This window comes from Oncorhynchus keta, chromosome 37, assembly GCF_023373465.1.
Source record: "Oncorhynchus keta strain PuntledgeMale-10-30-2019 chromosome 37, Oket_V2, whole genome shotgun sequence".
NCBI classification, from domain to species: domain Eukaryota; kingdom Metazoa; phylum Chordata; class Actinopteri; order Salmoniformes; family Salmonidae; genus Oncorhynchus; species Oncorhynchus keta.
In genome coordinates, this window is record NC_068457.1 from 8,409,471 (window position 1) to 8,432,488 (window position 23,018).

At 44.0% G+C, this 23,018-nt stretch overlaps 1 protein-coding gene across 1 annotated transcript in view; it reads right to left on the minus strand.

Annotated features, from left to right (window-relative positions):
- The window catches only part of LOC118370141 (alpha-1,6-mannosylglycoprotein 6-beta-N-acetylglucosaminyltransferase A-like), a 110,081-nt gene that overhangs the window by 6,631 nt on the left and 80,432 nt on the right, over positions 1-23,018 (minus strand). The window contains exons 11-12 of the mRNA XM_052499059.1: positions 18,922-19,055; positions 4,485-4,634 (exon numbers count right to left, since the gene is read on the minus strand). Coding sequence (XP_052355019.1) covers positions 4,485-4,634; positions 18,922-19,055 — 284 coding nt within the window. The remainder of the gene's footprint in view (positions 1-4,484; positions 4,635-18,921; positions 19,056-23,018) is intronic.

Here is a 23,018-nt window from a genome sequence, read left to right on the forward strand (position 1 = left end):
ACATTTAGACGCTATTGTCCAGAGAAACTTAACAAATCAACGCATTCAATCAATGTATTCAAGTTTAGCAGGAAATGACAACGACATATCACAGTTATTGTCTTATCTGAAATAGACCCCATCAGCAGAATCAGTACCAGGAAGAATTAACTATTGCAGGTGTGGGTGAGAGAAAGTACAATATTATCTTCTTCTGAGAAATAAAAGGAGACACCTCTTCCTTCCTAGAATTCCCACAGCCTTGTCTGTGTTTTTTATTCTCTGCACCAGCAGCACACACAGCCTGCTTTTATTGGTTCTTAACCATTCCTAAGTGTTTCGGCTATAAAACCGGCTCGTAAAAGAGGCCTTCTCTTGTCTAGTAAGCACAGCCTCAAGTTCTCAGTTGCTTTAGTGTGGTGTGTGTGTGTGTGTGTGTGGTGTCGGCCCAAGGAGAGGCTAAACGCGGACACACACACACACACACACACACACACACACACACACACACACACACACACACACACACACACACACACACACACACACACACACACACACACACACACACACACACACGGTAGAGTGAAACAGACACGTGCACAGACAAAACAATGGCCAGAGGAGGGGAAGTAAGGCCTGTGGTGTTAGGATTGGTCTCTGGTTTGAAACTGACCGGTTATTCATGCCACGGATCAAACATCAGTGACTGAATGGTGATTATGTTCATGTTATTATATTATTATTATTATAATAAATTGCAGCAAATAAAGAAAAGCCGAACATTGGCAAAGCCAGCAGAAAATGTACAGACTCGGTAAATAAGTGTGTAATGTTTTATGTACTAACCCATCTCGTTCAAGCACTACTCGGCACCCAGACAGTAGCTACAGTACTTGTATTACCTGTACTACTTGCTCTTGTCATGAAACACGCTATTCGCACAAATACGGCCCTGTCTCTGGAGAGAAGAGGCCCACCGCCAATCATCACAACAAAGACTCCGTACACACAGAGGATCATAGAAAACCCATTGAGCTGGACGACCAAAGCAAATATCTGAGAGGCTCTTCTGACATGCTGGAACCAGAGGTGACGAGCCCGTGAAGTGTGCCACAATAATGTGTTTGTCTGAGGCCCCATTAGTAAAAAGAGAGCCGCTGGAGCTGGGGTTGTTATAGCGGAGGGCCGGCGACGGCCACAATGGCTGGTCTGTGAGTCGGCGAGAGCAAGATCCCACCGGGTCAGTGCCGGCCATGCCTGGGGAGACAGAGGGTCTCTTGAGTTCGGCCCACTGTTGGCAACACTGCTGTACACGGACTCTCCCATACCATCCCTTCTCTTCAGTCCATACCCATATCATCCTTCTCCTCAGCCACTGTACCTCACGACTCTCCTTAACAGCTACTGTGTGTGCAGGGTCTTGTTCCAGCCCCGCAGTAACACATCTAACTCAGCTAATCACGGTCCAGAGTGAAATTCTTATAAGGATGACTTAAATCAGGTGTGTTCGTGACAAGCTGGAGCAAAAGCCCGCAGTCCCAGGACAGTAGCTCTCCAGAACCGGAGAACCCCAATGTAAACACTGAACAGCTGTAGGACAGACAGTATCGACTGCAGCTTTCAGCGTTTGGTCGACAGGTGGCAGCAGAGGCTGACTGATGGTGCTTCCTCGCAGGCAAGACTGCAGCCCAGTGAGCCCACCGGCCTGACAAACAGCTGCTATTTATAGAGCAAACCCCCTCTCTCCGATCGTGTAGCATGGCACAGCATAGAATTGCACAGCGTACAAAAGCATAGCGTAGCATATGCTAAATGGATATTGTGAGAAGGACTCTATATTGGGTGGTGGTGAGAAGGTGAGAGGCAACCGGGCTAGTTGCAAGTGCTTCAGATACCACTTAGGAAAAGGCCGCTAGCGATGTGAAGGGGAAGAGCAGCGAATACAATGACCTCCGATGAAATACGGTAATTGAACAACTTCAGAAGAAGAATGTGATCATATGCGCCAGTACAAAGAAGGCCGAGACCTAGGAGAGAAAAGCCTGTGATCCAGCACTACATACAGCAGACTAACGTATCACCGTAGACTGTTATTTTAACAGAAGGGCCCTTGTGAAATAGCATGAACCTGGAGTAACAGAATAGATGCTTGGAAGCAAGCATGCTACTGTACTAAGCTGTGCACTGGAAAAATAAAGCCTGTTCTATGGTCAGCTTACCCTCCCTGCATCTTAACCATAACCATTAGTGGGGGGGCAAAACAGACCCAAGATCAGAGTGTAAGGGGCACCCTACTCCAGACCAATGCATATCATCCTGGACAGTTAGGAGATGATGAACACGTTCGACTGGTCTGGAGGATATGCTGGCTATGCAAACAAGCCATGGTTAAACCACATTCCACACAGGGAACATGCAAACTGCATTGTAGAGCGGGAGGGACAAGAATCGTAGCCGACTGTACTTCCTTAGAGGTACAACGTTGAATTCTGCCAAAGAGATAAGTAGGACCTTAAGTCAACATGAGCCCGGTCTTCGATTCAGTTGTAAACGCAAGGTGGTGTATGTTTTGTGAGATTGGGTAATTCAATTAGGATCCCCATTAGCTACAGCCAAAGCATCCAAATCAAATCGCATGTTATTGGTCACATACACGTGTTTAGTGGGTGTTATTGCGAGTGTAGCAAAATGCTTGTCTCAACACCAATTCCATATAATATTATACTAGGGCAGTATAATGCTGGTTCATTGCAAATTCTATACAGTGCCTTCCACCTCTGCCCTGTTTTATACTGCATCTATGTATTCCGTGTTGTTTTGCCAAAAATCTCGGGGGAGCAATTAACACAAGCAATCTGTTAGCAGGTAAATGCTTTATTCATAAAGAGGAGCAGGGAGGAAAGCGTGGCTGGAAAACGCCTGGCCTCATTCTTCTTGTTATCTTAACAACACAATGCTGCTGCTAAATAGGTCTGTATTTATGGCAGGTTAATGAGGAGATCTTGAAGATCCCTCTCTCTCTCCTTCCAAAGATCTCCTCCACCCCCTCTCTCCCCTTCCAAAGATGTCCTTCACCCTCTCTCTCTCCTTCCAAAGATGTCCTCCACCCGCTCTCTCCTTCCAAAGATCTCCATCTCCTTCCAAAGATCTCCTCCACCCTCTCTCTCTTCTTCCAAAGATCTCCTCCACTCTCTCCATCTCATTCCAAAGATCTCCTCCTCTCTCTCTCTCTCTCTCTCTCTTCCACTCTCTCCTCCACTCTCTCCTCCACCCTCTCTCTCTCCTTCCAAAGATCTCCATCTCCTTCCAAAGCTCTCTGATAACTCTCTCTTTTCAAGGTTGACGCTTGCTGGTTTGATTTACGGATTTTCCACAGTTTCTTCTGACAGCCTCTTTTCAGACTATTTAGGACAGGTATAGCCTGGCCCCAGATCTGTCTGTGTGCACCACCATATGAGTTTGCTCTACAGCACAAACAGACCAGTTGTGTGGATTGAGAACAGGCAGTTTGGTTGGAGCTTCAGAGGGTCGTTGGGCTGTACAGTACAAACAGACCTGGGACGAGTTGCGTGGCTAGAAAACAGGTTGGAGGTGCTTCAGAAGTGAACTTTGAGCAGTAGCATTGTGTCAAGAGCAGTGGCAGGCCTGGGCATGACATGAACGGAGTTCCTGGCTAGCATATGGCCCTGCTGAGGCACTCAGCAATACACACAGAAATCACTATGACTAATGATGAAGTGCTGAGAGATCCTGACACTCGCCTTGACACTGTGTAAAATCATAAACCATCCATTCACTGGGAAGCATAGTGAAGTCACAGGGGGTGTCGCACTCCCAACAAACACAGTGTGTGTGTGTGTACGTATTAGAACATTATGCGGCGTTCAGCTGACTGCTATTATGAGCAAACTGCTCCAACTTCAACTTTAGGACTTTTGTTTTTACTACTTATTGTTGATTGTTGTGTTTTTTGTGTGACTGTGTACATGCTGTTGATTGTTGTGCTTTTTTGTGTCTGTGTGTACATGCTGTTGATTGTTGTGGTTTTTTGTGTGTCTGTGTGTACATGCTGTTGATTGTTGTGTTTTTTTCTGTGTCTGTGTGTACATGCTGTTGATTGTTGTGGTTTTTTTTTGTCTGTGTGTACATGCTGTTGATTGTTGTGGTTTTTTTCGTGACTGTGTGTACATGCTGTTGATTGTTGTGGTTTTTTTCCGTGACTGTGTGTACATGCTGTTGACTGACAAACCAACTTCCCATCGGGGATTAATAAAGTCTTTCTTCTATCTCATCTTATCAGGAACCAAGGCTTTTTTTTTATGAGCAATCCTGCCGCTCTTAGTAATGACTTGGTAACTATGCCCTCCGAGTCCTACAGCGAAGCAAGTGTGGTTCCTCTCTCTAGGGCAGGATTCTTCAACTCTGGTCTGTCTGTCTGTCTGTCTGTCTGTCTGTCTGTCTGTCTGTCTGTCTGTCTGTCTGTCTGTCTGTGTTGCTCTCACCTTGGTCTCCCTGAGGAGGAACTGCAGGTCCCGGCCGCTCAGGATGCCGTAGTTTCTCACGTAGCTGGGCAAGTGCACAGTGCTGGTACCGTGCACGGTGGCGTGCACCTCCGTGTAGGTGTGGATGATGTCTAGGTAGGTCTTCTTGTCCTGAAGCACACAGGAAGAAAACCACCAGTCAGTGAGACCCTACCACTGTACATACTGTAGTCCACACTGTGTATTGTACACAGTACATAACCTGGCCTCATTATAGATCTCCATGTTGAGATTCTCAAAACAGGGTTAAAGGACACAATGTAGTACATTATTATTGTGTCCGGGACCTCTGCCTCTAATCTGCAGTGTACTCTTTTAAACCTTGATGACACATAGACAACATGAAAACAATATCTGGTAGCACTTAAAATGCCGACAGGTGATGCATTACGATGGGGTTATAATGCATTGTAAGACTCGCATGGTCCCTTATAATGTCTTATTACCGTCTCCTTAAAATGATTCGGATTAAATAACAGCCATAACCGAATATAAAAGACATCGCAAAAGGTTCAGGTACAGGCTTATAATAATTAAAGAGTCCTCCCTCAAACTGGAAATCACAGGAAATGATGTCCGGCAAGGAGCTCATTGCTGATAAGAGATGGTTCCTCGCTGGAGTGCGGCGACTCAAAAACACTTTAGAGCAAAACAAACGGAGAGAGTGTACTGTTGGATCAACATGATCTCTCTCGCAAACAAAGGAAGATGCACAGAGAGCCCTGCGTCCCAAATGGCACCCTATTCCCTATAAAGTGCACTCCTTTTGACTAGGCCGCTTAGGGCTCTGGTCAAAAGTAGCGCACCATGCCTTAGAGGAAAAAAGGGGACGCAGATATACGTTTCAGGGAGAATGATGGAAACTAGTATCCACTGAGAGATGAAAGATCACTTCATTCTCATGATCAAAACTGTAATCATGGATATTCTTTGGGTTGGCGGCAATATATAGTAAAAAAAACAACAACAAAATACAATGTCAAATAAGAGATTTGTTCATTCGGTTTGAGAAAGCTTGATTATAACGGTAGGCTTAATGTTTGCAACAATTTCCTGAGCGGTCACACCTAAACGTTTGAATGGAGAACATTCCGAAACTAGTCCTAAGGTACATTTTCCCCCGCTCATAGAAAGACAAATGCAGTCGTGAAGGATAGGACACAGGCGACAGCAGACAGCGGGAGGGGATAACCAGTTTGATCAAGCATCCTCCCCGGCCGAACCCCTAATGGCAGGCTTGCGGGCAGCGGCGCCGATTAAACTGAAACTAGGAGGAAGTGACAGGAACAGCAGCTTTCCTCTCGCCCACGTACGTACATCCTTCCAAGCTGCCACCAGGTGTGCTCGGGTAGTGGCAAACTACGCTGGCACCACTCATTATCAACATAACATAAACATAACATATGCCATTTAGCAGACGCTTTTATCCAAAGCGACTTACAGTCATGTGTGCATACATTCTACGTATGGGTGGTCCCGGGAATCGAACCCACTACCCTGGCGTTACAAGCACCATGCTCTACCAACTGAGCTACAGGCTATCAAGCCATTGCTGCCTGGGGAAAGGTTTGAATGCAGGAGCATTCGATAGTGTGCGGTGGTATCCGTCTTTTAAGAGGACGGGTTCGCAGCACGTCCAGGCCACGGAAGTTAAAGAATGCACATTCTCTATGACCTGGCTAGAGCAACAACAATCTCTTCACTTTAAAAAGTAACAATAGTGATTACAAACCAACATTCAAACCGTCACACCTCTCCCCGTGGCTCCGACTCCTATACAAATCAACCTGCCACCAAGGCAGCCGTTTCTGCCTCAAAGCTAATTATTTCTAAGCAAAGCAGGCTGGTACAGAGTAGAGACCTTCTCAGATCCCGAAATTGAATACGCAAATTTCCAGCGCGACAGGATCCGGTCATTAAAAAAAAATCTGTTTCGGATCTTAAGTGGACCAGAACCACCAAAACATATCAGAGTTGAGAGAGAATTCGATCCAAATTTGGTCTGGTCTGTATCCGACCCACGTGGATCCGAACAATATATATATATTTTTTAAAGGCTGCTTTATTGCCCTGCAAGTCAGCAATTTTTGTTTGACTTGTCTGGCAGTGAACATGCATTTTTGATTGTAGGCACATCTAAAATAATTTATTTGTGGTGTACAGCTTAGTGTTTTCATAATGACATCCCTATAGTTGATTTAAAAATATATATATATATATTTTTAAGTGGGTTATAGCCTTTTTGACCAGCAAGCCTAAAATTAAAACAGGCCAAGGAAGGATGGAGTCTCCTGCAGTCCCATTTCATTTCCAACAATTGCGATTTAAGAGGACATGTTGGCCTACTGTCTGGAGAGTTAATTAAACATTCATAATTGAAGAGAGGAGCTGTCCTGATATTTATTATACCATGCCTTACACAATCAATAAATTGTCCGCCTTTCAACATAAGGATAACACAAGCACACAACAACATGAGCAGAAGGCTTCTTTATTAAAGACGATCAGAAAGAATGTGTCGGTAACACCACATTATAGTCTCATTTACTTTGAGCCAAAGTCCCGAAACTAGGGTATGCTGACAAATAGCTCAAGTAAATTAATATTAGTTAGCTAACTTAAATTAAAGAAAGAAAATACAATTGCAAAAAATAGCCTACTAAATAGGCAAGCCCACATTTAAAAACAAATGTTTATCGCTCAGGTCTTAAGAATATGGGTAACCCTTTTCTCCTTCGTATCCACAAATGTGCATAAATGAGGCCCACACAGACGATATGCCTGCTGGTTGTACCTCCCTGTACTCGCTTTCATTCAGTTTCTTCTTCACATCAGCAAAAAACAACTCCATGTTTCAGAAACTCACTTCATATAGCCTATGGGGCAGGAGGTAGCCTAATGGTTAGACCGTTGGGCCAGTAACCGAAGGGTTGTGTGATTAAGGCAGCCCACCCGCACCGCTCTGATTCAGAGGTGTTGGGTTAAATGCAGAAGACACATTTCAGTTGAAGGCATTCAACCCTTTCCCTATAGGCTATCACTCCTTTCTGCTGAGTCCTCCTCTTCCTCTCCCACAACAGTAGCCTATTTAACCCGCAGTGGCTCGTTGTCATGAAGCGAAAATGCGGGTTTGACAATGATATTTTGACATATTCGGTTTGATGAAAGGGAACCCACTGAGAATCATTTAAGATCATCAAATGTAAATGTATGACATTTGCATTTGTTTTTTAGGAACTGGTCAGTATTTCACATATTTTTTTACACAGTGATCTGAGGTTTAACTACAACATTCTGGATCCCAGGTGGGATCAAGGGTAATCGGGTTCGTGTAGATCCATGAAGGCCTCTAGCACAGAGGAGTAGCGATGTCTCCAGGGCACACAGCATCCTTTGACCTTCTAAGTCCAATACAAATCAATATTCCAAACAACATTCTAACTACCATGCAAATCAATATCTTAGACAACATTCCCGAAAAAAAGTCTCACTTCTATGAAAATCCATATTCTAAACATTCCAAATACAAATCAACCTGCCTGCAAGCAAATTCTTTCTAAGCAAAGCAGGCTGACACAGTATGTCTCCGGTGCACACAGTATCCTTTGTTAGCTTTAGGAACAGGAAGGAGAACAGTGGAGTGACTCCAGTACATCAGGCTCTCCTTTGAGTGTGTCTTACACAGGCCAGTCGCCCCGGGCCCCGAGGGATGCCCTATCAGATGCCTCCTGGCAGCCTGTTGTAACAGGAGCCTTAGAGGGGATCAAGTCCCAAATGGCACCCCTATTCCCTATATAGTGCACTGCTTTTGACCAGAGCTCAATAGGCCCTGGTCAACAGTAGTGCACTATAAAAAGGTTGCCATTTGGGACACAACCTTAGCGAGATCAGAGAGCCAGGCAGGGGTGGAGGTAGTGTGGAGGTGGCCACTTGTAATGAGATGGTGAAATGTTTACTCTCTAATATGTGTGTCCCAGAGAGCTGGGGCCTGAACAGGTGTGTGGGTGGAGGGTTAGAGGAAGGTTACGGAGGAAGAGCGGAGAGAAGGAGTGGATTGTGTACACACACACACACACACACATATACACACACTAAACCACGATGTGGCCCTGAGAATGGTAAAAGTATGCAAATGGTGATGATGATATATGATTACAACAGTGAACGCCACAAGGTTACTGCAGTGCAGACTGATTGTTCATTGTCAGTGCCATGCCTATGAGGGTAAAGTGAGGGAGGTTTAGGCCAGTAGTATGGCTAGAGGCTAGGGCTCTGATGTTTGAGTCTAGCCTAAGCTGTCACAGAGTGAGGGTACAGTAACATTCTCCACTACTCCAGACTGCAGCCCTGACTGTCACATCAGACAGTCACAGAGCTGTTCCCCTGCGGCCTGAAGCTCAGTCTGGCTCCAACGGGGAGGGACAGTGACAGAAACCCACATTAACACTGATGGCACCTGACGGGGGATGCAGTGTGTGTGTGTGTGTGTGTGTGACCTGGTTTCAAATACTATTTTGGGCATTTCAATTATTTTCAAAGACATTTCGAAGTAAGTATTTGGATATTTTTGCATTTGAAGTAAGTCATATAGGAATGTATTTGGAAATACACTTTGAAAGATTGGTATGTATTTGTCTGTGCATTTTAAATACAAATATCGAAATACTACATGGATTTGAACATGTATTTCAAAATAGTTTTAAATAGTAGACTATTTATAGGAAATCCTAAAAAAATACTTTCAAATACTCTTGCACACATTTGAATAATAGTCAAATACACATGTATTTGAACCAGGGGCGGAAATTTCATTAGGGACAAGGGAGTCATGTCCACAATTGGTTCCTACCATTCCGATTGGAACCCGATTTGAATCCAGGACGTCTGTGTGTGTGTGTGTGTGGGGGGGGTCACTCATACCTTCTGTGCTGTTTTTTTTGAGAACTCCGATCAGTTAAAACTTGTAAAGTGTTGGTTGAGGATGGTCATCACAAAAAAAGGCATAAGCTATGTATACGTAAAGATATCATACAGGTAGGATTATTTTATCAAGACGGTTACAGTTTTTGATACATTTTTTAATTCATTAATTTTAGGGTTAATTCATCTTCATTTTTGTTTAACTATTTTCTTCTGACAATGTGTGTGCATGCTTTCTAGTTGGACTTTGATCTATGGTCTTGGATGGATTCAGTTATATTTTTTTTGTCAATGATCTACACAAAATACTGAAAAATAAAACACTACTATAACTTGATAAAATAAGTATTTTACCCCCTTGTGTATATGATAGATATGTTAGAAACACCTTTGGAGTCTCAAAGTGTGGATTGTGCAATATTTGCCCATAATTTTTTAAATCAAAATTCTTCAAGCTCTGTCAAGTTGGTTGTCTTGACATATATTTTCAAGCAGATTTAAGTCAAAACTGTAAATCGGCCACTCAGGATCATTCACTAGAAAAAGCTAGAAAAGCAAAGGAGGGGAGGAAATGGGAGGGAGATATCATAGGAGGAAAGGGATCTAGGAAAGAAAATTAGAAAAGGGATCTAAGAAAGGAGGAAATTAAGCTATAAATAGAGGAAAGGGAGTCATCTGCTTAGACTGAGGCTGTCCTAATATGGACACTATAGCCACATTTGTGGATTGTATAACATAAAACCAGTGGAAAAGAGAGTCTGAAAATTCTGTAAACAACAAATACAAAATCCACAAGCAAATTTGAATGCGCAAATGCACATTCCAGAGTTGTAAATTGTCCTGCTGAAAGCAGACTGAACTACGTTTTCCTCTAGGAGTTTTAGCCTGTGCTTATCTCCATTCCATTTATTTTTTTATCCTGAAAAACTCTCCAGCCCTTAATCATTACAAGCATACCCATAACATGATACAGCCACCACTATGCTTGAAAATATGGAGAGTGGTACTCAGTACTGTGTTGTATTGGATTTGCCCCAAACATAACACTTTGTATTCAGGACAAAAAGTGAATTGCTTTGCCACATCTTTTTGCAGTATTACTTTAGTGCCTTGTTGCAAACAGGATGCATGTTTTGGAATATTTGTATTCTGTACAGGCTTCCTTCTTTTACTATGTCAATTAGGTTAGTATTGTGGAGTAATTACAATGTTGTTGATCCATTCTCAGTTTTCTCCCATCACAGCCATTAAACTGTTTTAAAGTCCCCATTGACCTAATGGTGAAATCCCTGAGCTGTTTCCTTCCTCTTCGGCAACTAAGTTAGGAAGGACACCAGTATCTTTTGTGGCATACAGAAGGTCTGCCACCAGGGCGAGACCCATCGAGGCCTGGTGACAGAAAGAGTATACATCACGAGGTGATGGCTCCATCTGCTGGACGTGTCAGGTCTCGACGGGCTCTCCGCCCAGGACTAATTGGGGCTGATTGAGAGTTGGTGAGTAATCAAGGGCGATTGCTCACCAGCTGTACAAGCCCCATAAAGCTGCCAGAAGGGCAGCGCACAGGAGAGGACTGGGGGAAGTAAGGTGACTTCCGTGTCGTTGGAGACGGTACCCGAGCTAAGACGGAGTTGAGTTGGTGTGGCCGACAGGATACAGCAAGACTCGGAGCCCAGAAGACAGTATCCCGGAGAGGGTTTCATGGGGCAGACCTATCCTTTTCTTTTGATTTATTATTTAAAAAACACCTTTGAAACCGAGCTAATCATACTCTGTCCGTGTCTGATCTGTGTAAACGTCTTGACCAAACCCCCTGGTCTGACACACTTTGTAGTGACTGGGTGCATTGACACACCATCCAACTGTCAAGAGTGTGCAAAGCTGTCGTCCAGGCAAAGGGTGGCTACTTTGAAGAATCTAAAATCTATTTTGATTTAAACTTTTTTGGTTACTACATGATTCTATGTATGTTATTTCATAGTTTTGATGTCTTTACTATTATTCTACAATGTAGAAAATAGTACAAATAAAGAAAAACACTTGAATGAGTAGGTGTCCCCAAACGTTTGACTGGTACTGTATATTTACCAAATGAAGAGTCTAAACTCACTCCATAAAAAGTTCTTAAAGAACATTATTCCAGTTCAGTGTGTTCCTAGAACGAGGACACGCTGGATTATTAGAAGTAACTCATACCTTCTGTGTTGTTCAGAGAAATCCTGTCAGCGTGTGTGTTTGTGAGAGTGTATGTATTGGTTTGTGTGAAAGTGGGTGTGTGCTCGTGTGCAAATGCGCTCGCGTGTGTGTGTGCACGCGCGCACTTGTGTGCCTCCCACCTGTAAATGTAAACTGAGGGACATTGACCCGAGGGACCAAGATAATGAAGACAACACGATGGATTGCCTTTCTTAGCCTTTATGGGGAGTAGTATTAGGGAAATAATCAAACCAGGACATTGGTTTGAGGGCAGATGATCAAAATGAGAGGTCTTTAATTACATTGTAAATCACCTGGAAAAGTATGTGTGTGTGTTCTGGGGTTGGGTTAAATGTGGTAAGACACATTTCAGTTGAATGCATTCGGTTGCACAACTGACTAGATATAGCTCTTTCCCTTTTTGGTGTCTCGTACTGTTTGACAAGACTGTGTTAGCCCATTGAGCTAAACCTACGAGGCCCTAGCCTTATTGCAGGGCTCACCAGCACATATTGGGATACTGGGGTAGATTATTCTGGCAGTGGAGAGAACCTACCAAGTGTGAATACAACCCATGTACTCTCACAGGGCCAATATGACCTTACGCTAAATCATTTGTAATGGGTTATGAGCTTCACTGAATCCAATTAAAATAGAACAGCAGAGACACAGGAGAGGAGCACTTCTTTGGTTTACAGTTAATCCATGAGGTGCTCTTTGATCATGGGATGAAATACTATAGAACAAAAAATAAGTTGATGCTGGATAGGAAACAATGTAAAATATTTGATTACTTCTGGGAGGTTTTTTTGCACGCAGGCTTAATCGGCATTGTTCACTATCCAGCATCAACTTATTTTTGTTCCATAAAATAGAAAAGCATTCAGTGGTAGAGAATCACAGCCCTTGGAATCTCCAGATTTCGTATATCTTGGTACATTTGTAAGTCTGTTCCTGATTCATCATGTGTTTTTTATTTTTATTTAACCTTTATTTAACTAGGCATGTCGGTTTAGAACAAATTCATATGAGTGGGTTTTTCTGTACAGCTGGGTGAATGTGTGGGTTTGTTTGTAAAGCCTGTGCTATTTTGTAGGTGTGTGCGCGTGCTCACGCTAGTGTCTGCGCCCTAGTGTGTCTGTGTGCGTGCGAGTGGCTCAGTGAGAAAAATGTGTCGGTGTTACATTGATGAATCTTTGTGCACTGGAGGGACTGTGGGTACTGTCCGTAGGCCAGCATTAGCATTTCAAACACCGGTGTCCACCTCCCCTGATCTAAGGCCATTGGGACCGGTGTTTCTTTTTTAATACATCTCTCCCTGACTCTCGGTCTCAAACGTTCTCTCTCCGCCAACATGTTCACACCCTCCCTCCATCTCTCCTTCTCTTCCTCCCTACCTCTCCATCTTTCTCTCTTCCTCTTTTTCTCACCCACCCTCTCGCTCTCTTAGTCTATATTCTCATCTCACTTTCTATACTGAACAAAAACATAAACGCAACATGTAAAGTGTTGGTCCCATGCTTTATGCGCTGAAATAAAAGATCCCAGAAATGTTCTATACGCACAAAAAGCTTATTTCGCTCAAATTTTGTGCACAACATTGTTTCCACCCTGTTAATGAGCATTTCTCATTTGCCAATGTAATCCATCCACCTGACAGGTGTAGCATGGGGAGCGTGCAATTAGCATGATGACTGCAGGAATGTCCACCAGAGCCATTGCCAGAAAATTGAATGTTAACCTCCAATGTCATTTTAGCGAATTTGGCAGTAAACCCACCCGGACTAAAAAAAACGCAGACCACCTGTAACCACGCCAGCCCAGGTCCACCCAAAATCCGTCTTCTTCACCTGCGGGATCATCTGAGACCAGGCACCAGGACAACTGATGAAACTGGGGACTATTTCTGTCTGTAGAAAGCCATTTTGTGGGGGAAAAACTGGGTCTGGCTCCCTAGTGTGTGTGGGGCCTATGCTCTCCCAGGCCCACCCATGGATAAGCCCATGCCCAGTCACGTGAAATCCATAGATTAGGGCCTAATGAATTAATTTCAATTTACATTTCCTTACGTATATTAACTGTAACTCAGTAAAATCGTGAAATTGTTGCATGTTGCGTTTATATTTTTGTTCCGTATATACGGTTTGCACTCTCGTGTATTCAATTACTCGCACAGCCTCAACCACCTAAGCTCACAACAACAAGACTCAAACAACTGCCGTTTCAGAGTGCGCAGAGCTGCAGCCAACAGATACCCTTCATTCTGCCCCGGTGAGTGCGCTCGGCTCGAGCCGGTTACCATGGTAGCGGCTCCTTGAGAGGCCTGCTTTTTGGCTGCTCGATTATCACCTTCCCCTCTCCCACTTCAAACATGTCTGTTCGAGACGTAGGCGACCTGGTAGATTCAACCAGTTTTCAATGCAGCTCTTGGGCGCTGTTGGTGGCGTTGTTTATGGCTATTAACCTGAGGGTTGCTGGTTCGCACCCCATGGCTGACCGGGACAATGTAAATGGAGTGAGCCAGCAGCCAAAGGCATCTATATCCCACGTGCTACCTACTGCCGTTGTGCACGTCAGGAGTAAGATATTTAACTGATAATGCCAGAGAAGCCGATGTTTGGAGGATATATTGGCACGAGTGATGTTAGGCCCAAGATAAAGTCGAGGGCCTCCAATATATTCTAAACAAATGAATTAAAAATGAAAAGCTGTCTTGAGTCTATAAGTATTCAACCCCTTTTTTATATCAAGCCTCAATAAGTTCAGGGGTAAACATTTGCTTAACAAGTCACATAATAAGTTACATGGACTCACTGTGTGCAATAATAGCGTTTACCATTATTTTTTAATGACGACCTCATCACTGTACCCCACACATACAGATAATTGTAAGGTCCCTCAGTCGAGCTGTGGATTTCAAACACAGATTCAACCACAAAGACCAGGGAGGTTTTTCCAATGCCTCACAAAGGGCACCTGTTGGTAGATGGGTAGACATTTTAAAAAGCTGACATTGAATATCCCTTTCAGCAAGGTGAAGTTATTAATCGCACGTTGGATGGTGTATCAATATACCCAGTCACTACAAAGATACAGGTGTCGTTCCTAACTCAGTTGTCGGAGAGGAAGGAAACCGCTCTGGGATTTCACAACGAGGCCAATGGTTTAATGGCTGTGGTAGGAGAAAACTGAGGATGGATCAACAACATTGTAGTTACTACACAATACTAACCAAACTGAGTGAAAAAAGGTAGCCTGTACAGAATACAAATATTTAAAAACATGGATCCTGTTGGCAACAAGGCACTAAAGTAATACTGCAAAGAATGTGGCAAAGCAATTCACTTTTTGTACTGAATAAAAAGTGTTATGTTTGGTGCAAATCCAATACAACACATTACTCTGTACCACTCTCTATATGTTCAAGCATAGTGGTGGCTACATCATGTTAGGGGCATGCTTGTAATTTTTAAGGACTGGGTGGGGAGTTTTTCAGGATAAAAAAAAGAAACGGAATGGACCTAAGCACAGGCAAAATCCTAAAGGAAAACTTGGATCGGTCTGCTTTCCAGCAGACACTGGGAGATGAATTCACCTTTCAGCAGGACCATTTCCTTTTGTTTGACCTATTGACATTTCTTTGTATATATATTCATAAAAATTATCAAAGAAAAAAAATTATCAAAGAAAGGGGAGATGATGATTTTTTTTTTTTTTACAGTGGAGACCAAGTTAGGGCTAATGAGACCGTGGTTGGGCTAATGCCTGGTTGGGCTAATGAGACAGTGGATTGCGCAGTGAGATGGAACAGTAAATAAGCATTTCAACATCATAGCCTTAGCTGGTGTTAACTTATGGAATAAACACCTGCTGGAATGCAGTTTGAACCAATTAGGATCTACGATTAGAACCACCCGCTGTATAATGTAGTACCCCACATCTCACATGACACCTACGTTCATAGGGAAAAGTAGGTCTGAAGGTTGATGTTAAGGAAATTGCTCCTTGATAACTCAAATGCAGGATCTTACCAGCCTATCATGACTTTTGTATTAATTAACTTAAAAACAAAAACTATTGTGTAGCCTAAGTAATATATGATATTTTGAGATTTAATTCTTAGGCATCACATTTACTCGTTAGTACGAGAGCAGCGATGCACACTGAGGCACTCCAGACAGCAACAATAGTGGATTATTCTCATTAGAGTTTGCCGGTGAAATTATCTGAAAGTTGTGTTTGAGTATGTAGGCCACGCAGTGACGGCCGACAGATGCTTCCTCTCTGCTGTGTCTAATTACATTTAATGCCACTCATAAAGCCGATAAATCTCTCCTATATGGATACAGCAATTACCGTCCATTCTGTGCCCGTTATAAATCAGACCTCCCCACACAATTCTGCACCACAAACGGCACCCTATTCCCTACATAGCGCACTACTTTGGACCAGGGTGCCATTTGGGACGCAAGTGGCTCCATTCACACACGTGGAGAGAGGGGAAGAGAGAGGCTAGCGGTACACTTCTGCATACTGATAAGAGACGGGGAATATTCCCCGTAGTGCGGAGCATTACATGTGGAAATCTAATGTCCGTCAGAGACAAAGCAATTGGAGGCAATGACGTTCATTTGGTCCCTGAATGTTGTTAAAGGTCGCAAAGGCACTTTGTACTAGATGTCCTGTGTAGTGAGACCTCTGACCTCTCATATTTTGCACGGCCACCCCTCATCATGTTCAAGCCTTGTAGAGAGCAATAAATGCCACAATTGCAAGATATGAGGGAGTTGAAAGGCTGTTTCCTGGTTTCCTTGATGAAAAGAAAATAGCCGGCCAGGTCTTGTGACACCATCACAGCAGTACCTCACAAGGCAATGCAGACAGCCCCCGCAGATTCGGGGAGGGAAAGTGCGAGGGAGGCCTTTTCTCCTCACGTTCACTCATTACCAGGCTCTGAAATGGCTATTTAATTAAAACGGGATGTAATGAACACGACGGGGTGTCTGGTTAGCTGCTAATGTTTTTCAAGGAGACGTGACGGGAGTTCGGCACTCTGCCCTTTAAGAGAGACTAAATGGCCCACTGTGCTGTGCCGCATGCAGGTTTGCGAGAGCGTGTGGCAAGCCGCACTGCATTGTTAATATAGGGCTGTTGTATTAGATAAATCAGTGTTGTGTGTGGATGCTGGTTCTGCAAGACATGGTCATTTCTTTGTGTGGTCACAGACCTGAGTTCAAATAGCATTTGTTGTTGATTGGCACAATGGCACCAATCAAATAGTCCCAAAAGTGAAAACCCTGCACATCATATCAAATGTATTTATATAGCCCTTCTTACATCAGCTGATGTCTCAAAGTGCTGTACAGAAACCCAGCCTAAAACCCCAAACAGCAAGCAATGCAGGTGTAGAAGCATGGTGGCTAGGAAAGACTCCCTAGAAAGGCCTGAACCTAGGAAGACACCTAGAGAGGAACCAGGCTATGAGGGGTGGCCAGTCCTCTTCTGGCTGTGCCGGGTGGAGATTATAAGAGAACATGGCCAAGATGTTCAAATGTTCAGCATGGTCAAATAATAATAATCACAGTAGTCGTCGAGGGTGCAGCAAGTCAGCACCTCAGGAGTAAATGTCAGTTGGCTTTTCATAGCCGATCATTAAGAGTATCTCCACCGCTCCTGCTGTCTCTAGAGAGTTGAAAACAGCAGGTCTGGGACAGGTAGTACGTCCGGTGAACAGGTCAGGGTTCCATAGCCGCAGGCAGAACAGTTGAAACTGGAGCAGCAGCACGGCCAGCACGGCCAGCCTGGTGTACCACATCTGGTACACCAGGCTCAATCTAATACATTTGAACCCAGGTCTATATCCCCAGGAATATGTCCTTCATCCCTTAACCTGGATGACCAGGTTGGGTTGTGGGTGGCATGACTGGCATCTCGCCATCTGCCGACTTTGTGCCAGCTGATTGTGATAAAAAGCCGGGCGTTGTTCGCCACAGATCTGAGATTACCTCTGTTCTTTCATTTGCAGAATCCGCTTCCACCCGAGTTACTCTGGCTGCATCCAAAATGGCACCCTATTCCCTTTATAGTGCACTACTTTTGGCCAGGGCCCATTTGGGATGCACTCCCTGTGTGTTAAGACCTCCGAAAGATGGCTGGCTTACAACGTTACAACCGGCTTCTTTACCAAGTTTGTCATCATCGCAGCCCTTGTCAAGTCTCACCAAGACATACAGACTAGGCAGTAATCCGAGAATGTGTAATGTGCCAACGAGCGAATCGCACACAAAATGCTTGTGGCTGGTGTAGTTACAATCTCTAAACCCTTTTTAATTTTTTTTTTATCTCAGATGAAATAATCCCTGCGTCAATGCCTCTGCCCAACAGAGTCTGAGTAGGAATATATTCTAACTAATCAGAGTAGAGCTGAATTCTACTATTTATCAACATAATAATCAGAAACTCAGGAATATGGTTTATAAAAAAACTACTTTCTAGTCTCCATGAAATCTCCCCAAAACTCTCAAAGTGTTCCAGTGACTTTCTTTCAAGAGTTAAGGAACTGGGTTACAATAGATTCCATACGCCGGTTCCCAAGAATATATGGAGTAGTGTGTCTGGTGCTTTCATCTTGAAAGGCATTCTGTGCAGATTAAGGCTCAGTGAACACTGTCACTTCAGTCACTACAGTCTCCTTAAAAGCGTCCACAGCGTTGTCCATTTCCCTGTGATCAAAGGGACGGGACTGTGAAGCCAATGGGACCAGCTTCCTATTGAACTCAACTGAGTTACACTTCCTTCTCATTTGGGCTCTATTCTAGTAGTGTTGATGTCTGGGAACTAGATCACGTGTCATTTTTTTGTTCTAAACAAGAAGAGTCACCAGTTGATGACATGGTATTGTCACAATACAACTGTCACTACTCTACCACATTCAACTTCACCCTCAATGCCGATGTAGACAAAAGTCTATTTTTTGTCCACGACAAAACGTTACCACGGCTCCCAAATAACTAAGAGCTGAGCAGAGTTTGTACACAATGTAAATAACATTAGAATAAATGCTATGTGGCAAACACCTTTGCCCCAAAGCGGCTTACAATACAGTGAGTGCATACATACATTTGAAGTATGCGGGTGATCAGATTTCAACGTCAGACAACACCAAGACACATTAGGCACCCCCAAGAGTCAACGTTTCATTTGAACACTGTTCCCTGCCGGAGTTCAACGCAGAACCTTGGCCATGCCTGCCACACAGGATACACGAGCTAAAGCGTCGTACCTTCCAGAAGTTGTCCACCTTGCCGTAGACCAGCGACTGGTTCTGCCGCTTGACTTCGTCAATGTGGCGGATGTCGCTGGCGTTCAGGTGCTGCTCCACCACAAAGCCCAGGAAGCTGTTGTCTGGCGTGTGGGCTGCAGGGGAAATAAACCACACAATACAACTGTCATTATACGGCTCAACTGGAATCACTATGATTATTGTACTGAAGCTAGTTAGTTCACATTCATTCACTTATATACAGAAAAAGGAAAATAAGCTACAAACACAAGCTGTCATTGTACAGTTAATGGGGAACACAACAATGATTATAGGTGGGTAAAGTTAGTTCATTAAAAGAGCAATTCAATTGCCAGCACTTTATCGCTATGAGATCTGCATAGGGCAACAACTATTTATCTCTACATTAGTTGATCGATTCATGCATATGCTGTACAGAAAACAAGTGAATAGCATGACAATAGGCCCTAATGATTAGGCCCTAATGATTAGGCTATTTGTTTTGTTAGCTCTCCTTATCTGTATCTACATCTGTCCCATCATAAAACAATACAATTATGTAAGGGGGATCTCCAGAATAAAAGAGAAGAAAATGTCACTTGTTAAGTTAATGTAAAGTCACGACTTAACGTTCTATGATTAGGTCAGAAATGGAGAAACGGCACACACTTGGGAGAGTTTCGCCTCGGCACACTCTCTGTTTGGAAATGGAAACTCACATTTGGAGATGAGGATTTACCCCTTTTTCTAACGAGGGTTGAATGACGGAGATTAGAAAATTAAGACCATGTAAGATTTGGATAGTCCAAATTATAAAAATGGGGACTTCCGTGGCACCCCCCCCCCCCAAAAAAAAGCCAACAAAAATCTAATGGAAATAAAACTATGCTGGTTCCCAAAGCCCACATGGCATAGTGCACTTTTGACCAGTGCCCTGTATGCTGGTCCTATGGGCCCTGGTCAAAAGTAGTGCACTATATAGGGGATGGGGTGCTATTTGGGACACAAACAACATCTCGTCCCGACTCTCTGGGCTTTGCTTGATGGACTTGGCCCCTCTGAAGTGTATCCCTCTTCCAGACTTACACAACATTCTCCGCTTCTGGAAAGTGGAGGGGAGGGTTTTAGGCTAGCATCCTGTTCCTTCTCCACCAGGCCTGTTAAGTTGTTGCTTGAAGCCGTTTGTGGAAGCGATTTAATATATGCTGCTCGAGGGAGCTCACTGCTATTTTAGAGCTATTGCAGAGCGCCAGTAAATCGTGTGGAGAGACGACGTGTTGGGAGATAAATTCATGGCCCGCCACGCGGCGTGGTGATAATGGAGGCTGGCCTCCTTCCGAGCAGACAGAGGAGGAGGAAAAGTGGGTGAGAGAGAGGGAGCTGCCGTCAGCCTCTATGGCCCAGGTGGGAAAGGGATGTGTTAGGACAACAGGCAGTTCAATCTTTCAACGCAGCACAGGGCTTTCCTCAAGAGGAGCTGGGATGGGATGTGTTAGGACAACAGGCAGTTCAATCTTTCAACGCAGCACAGGGCTTTCCTCAAGAGGAGCTGGGATGGGATGTGTTAGGACAACAGGCAGTTCAATCTTTCAACGCAGCACAGGGCTTTCCTCAAGAGGAGCTGGGATGGGATGTGTTAGGACAACAGGCAGTTCAATCTCAACGCAGCACAGGGCTTTCCTCAAGAGGAGCTGGGATGGGATGTGTTAGGACAACAGGCAGTTCAATCTCAACGCAGCACAGGGCTTTCCTCAAGAAGAGCGGGGATGGGATGTGCACTGCATGCTAAAAACAAGAATAATTGTACAAATAATTTTTCCTAATAATAATAATAGTGCTGGGGAGAAGGAGAGGGAGAAGGGAGGCCTCTGTCATCACTCAGTGTAAGTGGGCGTGACAGTCTGCAGAAAAGGTTTGCAGGCCCAGCTGGACTATGCCAAGATGCCAGGCCAGTCGACTTCAATCAGCCGGCCAAAACAAGACACACCCGGGCTCGACTCGGCACTTCGTAGCAGGCAGGCAATCCATACATAATGTAATTTGGGTAATTTTGTGGAAGTCATTAAAAGCAATTGGAAAACGTCTCGCACTTAGTCTGACTGGATAAGGTCAGAAACGCAGCAGAAACTCTGCTCCGGTTCCGTTGGCATGCATTGAAATGCGTGGCTTTCTTTTGCAAAATAACTATGAATTAACAGACTTATTTTCAAATAATTTGATGACCCCCGGATTCTACGGGATGCCACCAAAGTTTTATAAAAAATAAAAAACTGTGGGGGGTTCTACTAAGCTATATGAAATTGTTTTAGGAAGGTCATACCATGGATAATTCTGCTATTTTATTTGGAATTTTAAGACTCCTTGAAGTATAAAAAAAAACATTGGAATTTTGCTTTACTGCAATTAACCCATACAAACGCATTGAATAACAGATTCACTAAATGGAACCACAGTTAGTCCCCCCCAAAAAAATCGAAAGGAAGTTTGTTCAGAAGTGTCTGTCCTATATCTGAGAGAGATAAGAAATACTTTTTTTGGGAACATGCATTCGATCGCATATTTATGCCACTAAACTATCCCCATATATACACACGGAACATAAAACGCAACATGCACCAATTTCAACGATTTCACTGATTTACAGTTCATATAAGGAAATCAGTCAATTGAAAAAATAATTAGGCCCTAATCTATGGATTTTACATGACTGGGAATACAGACTGTTGGTCACAGATACCTTAAAAAAAAAAAATTCAAAGGAGATATAGATCAGAAAACCAGTGAGTATCTGGTGTGACCACCATTTGCCTCATGCATCTCGTTCGCATAGAGTTGATCAGGCTGTTCATTGTGGCCTGTGGAATGTTGTCCCACTCCTCTTCAAATGGTTGTGTGAAGTTACTGGATATTGGTGGGAAACTAAACACGCTGTCGTACACATCGATCCTGAGCATCCCAAACATGCTCAATGGGTGACATGTCTGTTGAGACCATGGAAGAACAGACATTTTCTGTTTCCAGGAATTGTGTACAGATCCTTTTGACATGGTGCCGTGCATTATCCTGTTGAAACATGAGGCAGATGAATGGCATGACAATGGGCCTCAGGATTTCGTCACGGTATCTCTGTGCATTCATATTGCCATAGATGAAATGCAATTGTGTTTGCTGTCCGTAACTTATGCCTGCCCATACCATAACCCCACCGCCACCATGGGGCACTCTGTTCACAACGTTGACATCAGCAAACCGCTCGCCCGCACAACGCCATACATACTGTCTGCCATCTTCCCGGTACAGTTCAAACCAGGATTCATCCAGCATGCCCGCGGCATCGAAGGTGAGCATCTGCCCACTGAAGTTGGTTACGATCTCTCACTCTCAGCATGACATATTATTCACATGCTGGCCAACCACAAGTGTCCCAGCTTCTAGTGCACAGTTAGATGCTGGTGAGGAGAGAAAGGGCTTTACCAAAGATAGTACAGTATGAGGTCTACAAATTCTGCGGCTTTACCTCAGTGCGTAGTGGAAACACGAGTGCTGCTTGTGCTAACGAGAATGCCGTTTTGGTGCCAAAGGGCGCATTTTCAGTGGGATGGGAGTATTCTGGCTACAGGCAAACCGATGTCAACCACATGCAAATGTTGTGCAAAAAGTGCCTCTTGTTGTCGCGACAAACGTATTGAATCATTTGAAGAACAACCATCCCCTACTTTACGACGATTATATGGTAAATGATGCACCCGGCATCAGCAAAGTCCCGCAGCCACCTACCTTAAAACAGGCATTGATTGCTGATGGGTTTTCTAGTGTAACGCCCTACGAAAAAACATCCGGCAGACACATATAAAATCAGAGGGCCATCACCTAGCCAATTAAATGGTTCCTATTTACACAGTCGACAAAGGCAGCAAAGACAAAAGAAGCTGGATAGGAGACACAAAGACTCCATCTCGCACATGTATCACCCCTAAGTCTCCATCCCAACACTGCATAACAAAATGAAGGGAGAAGTTGAAACATGTCGCGCTGAATGACTGGACCAGACTCCAATGTTTTGGACACAGGCTGCACCTTGCAAATCGTTAGGCTGT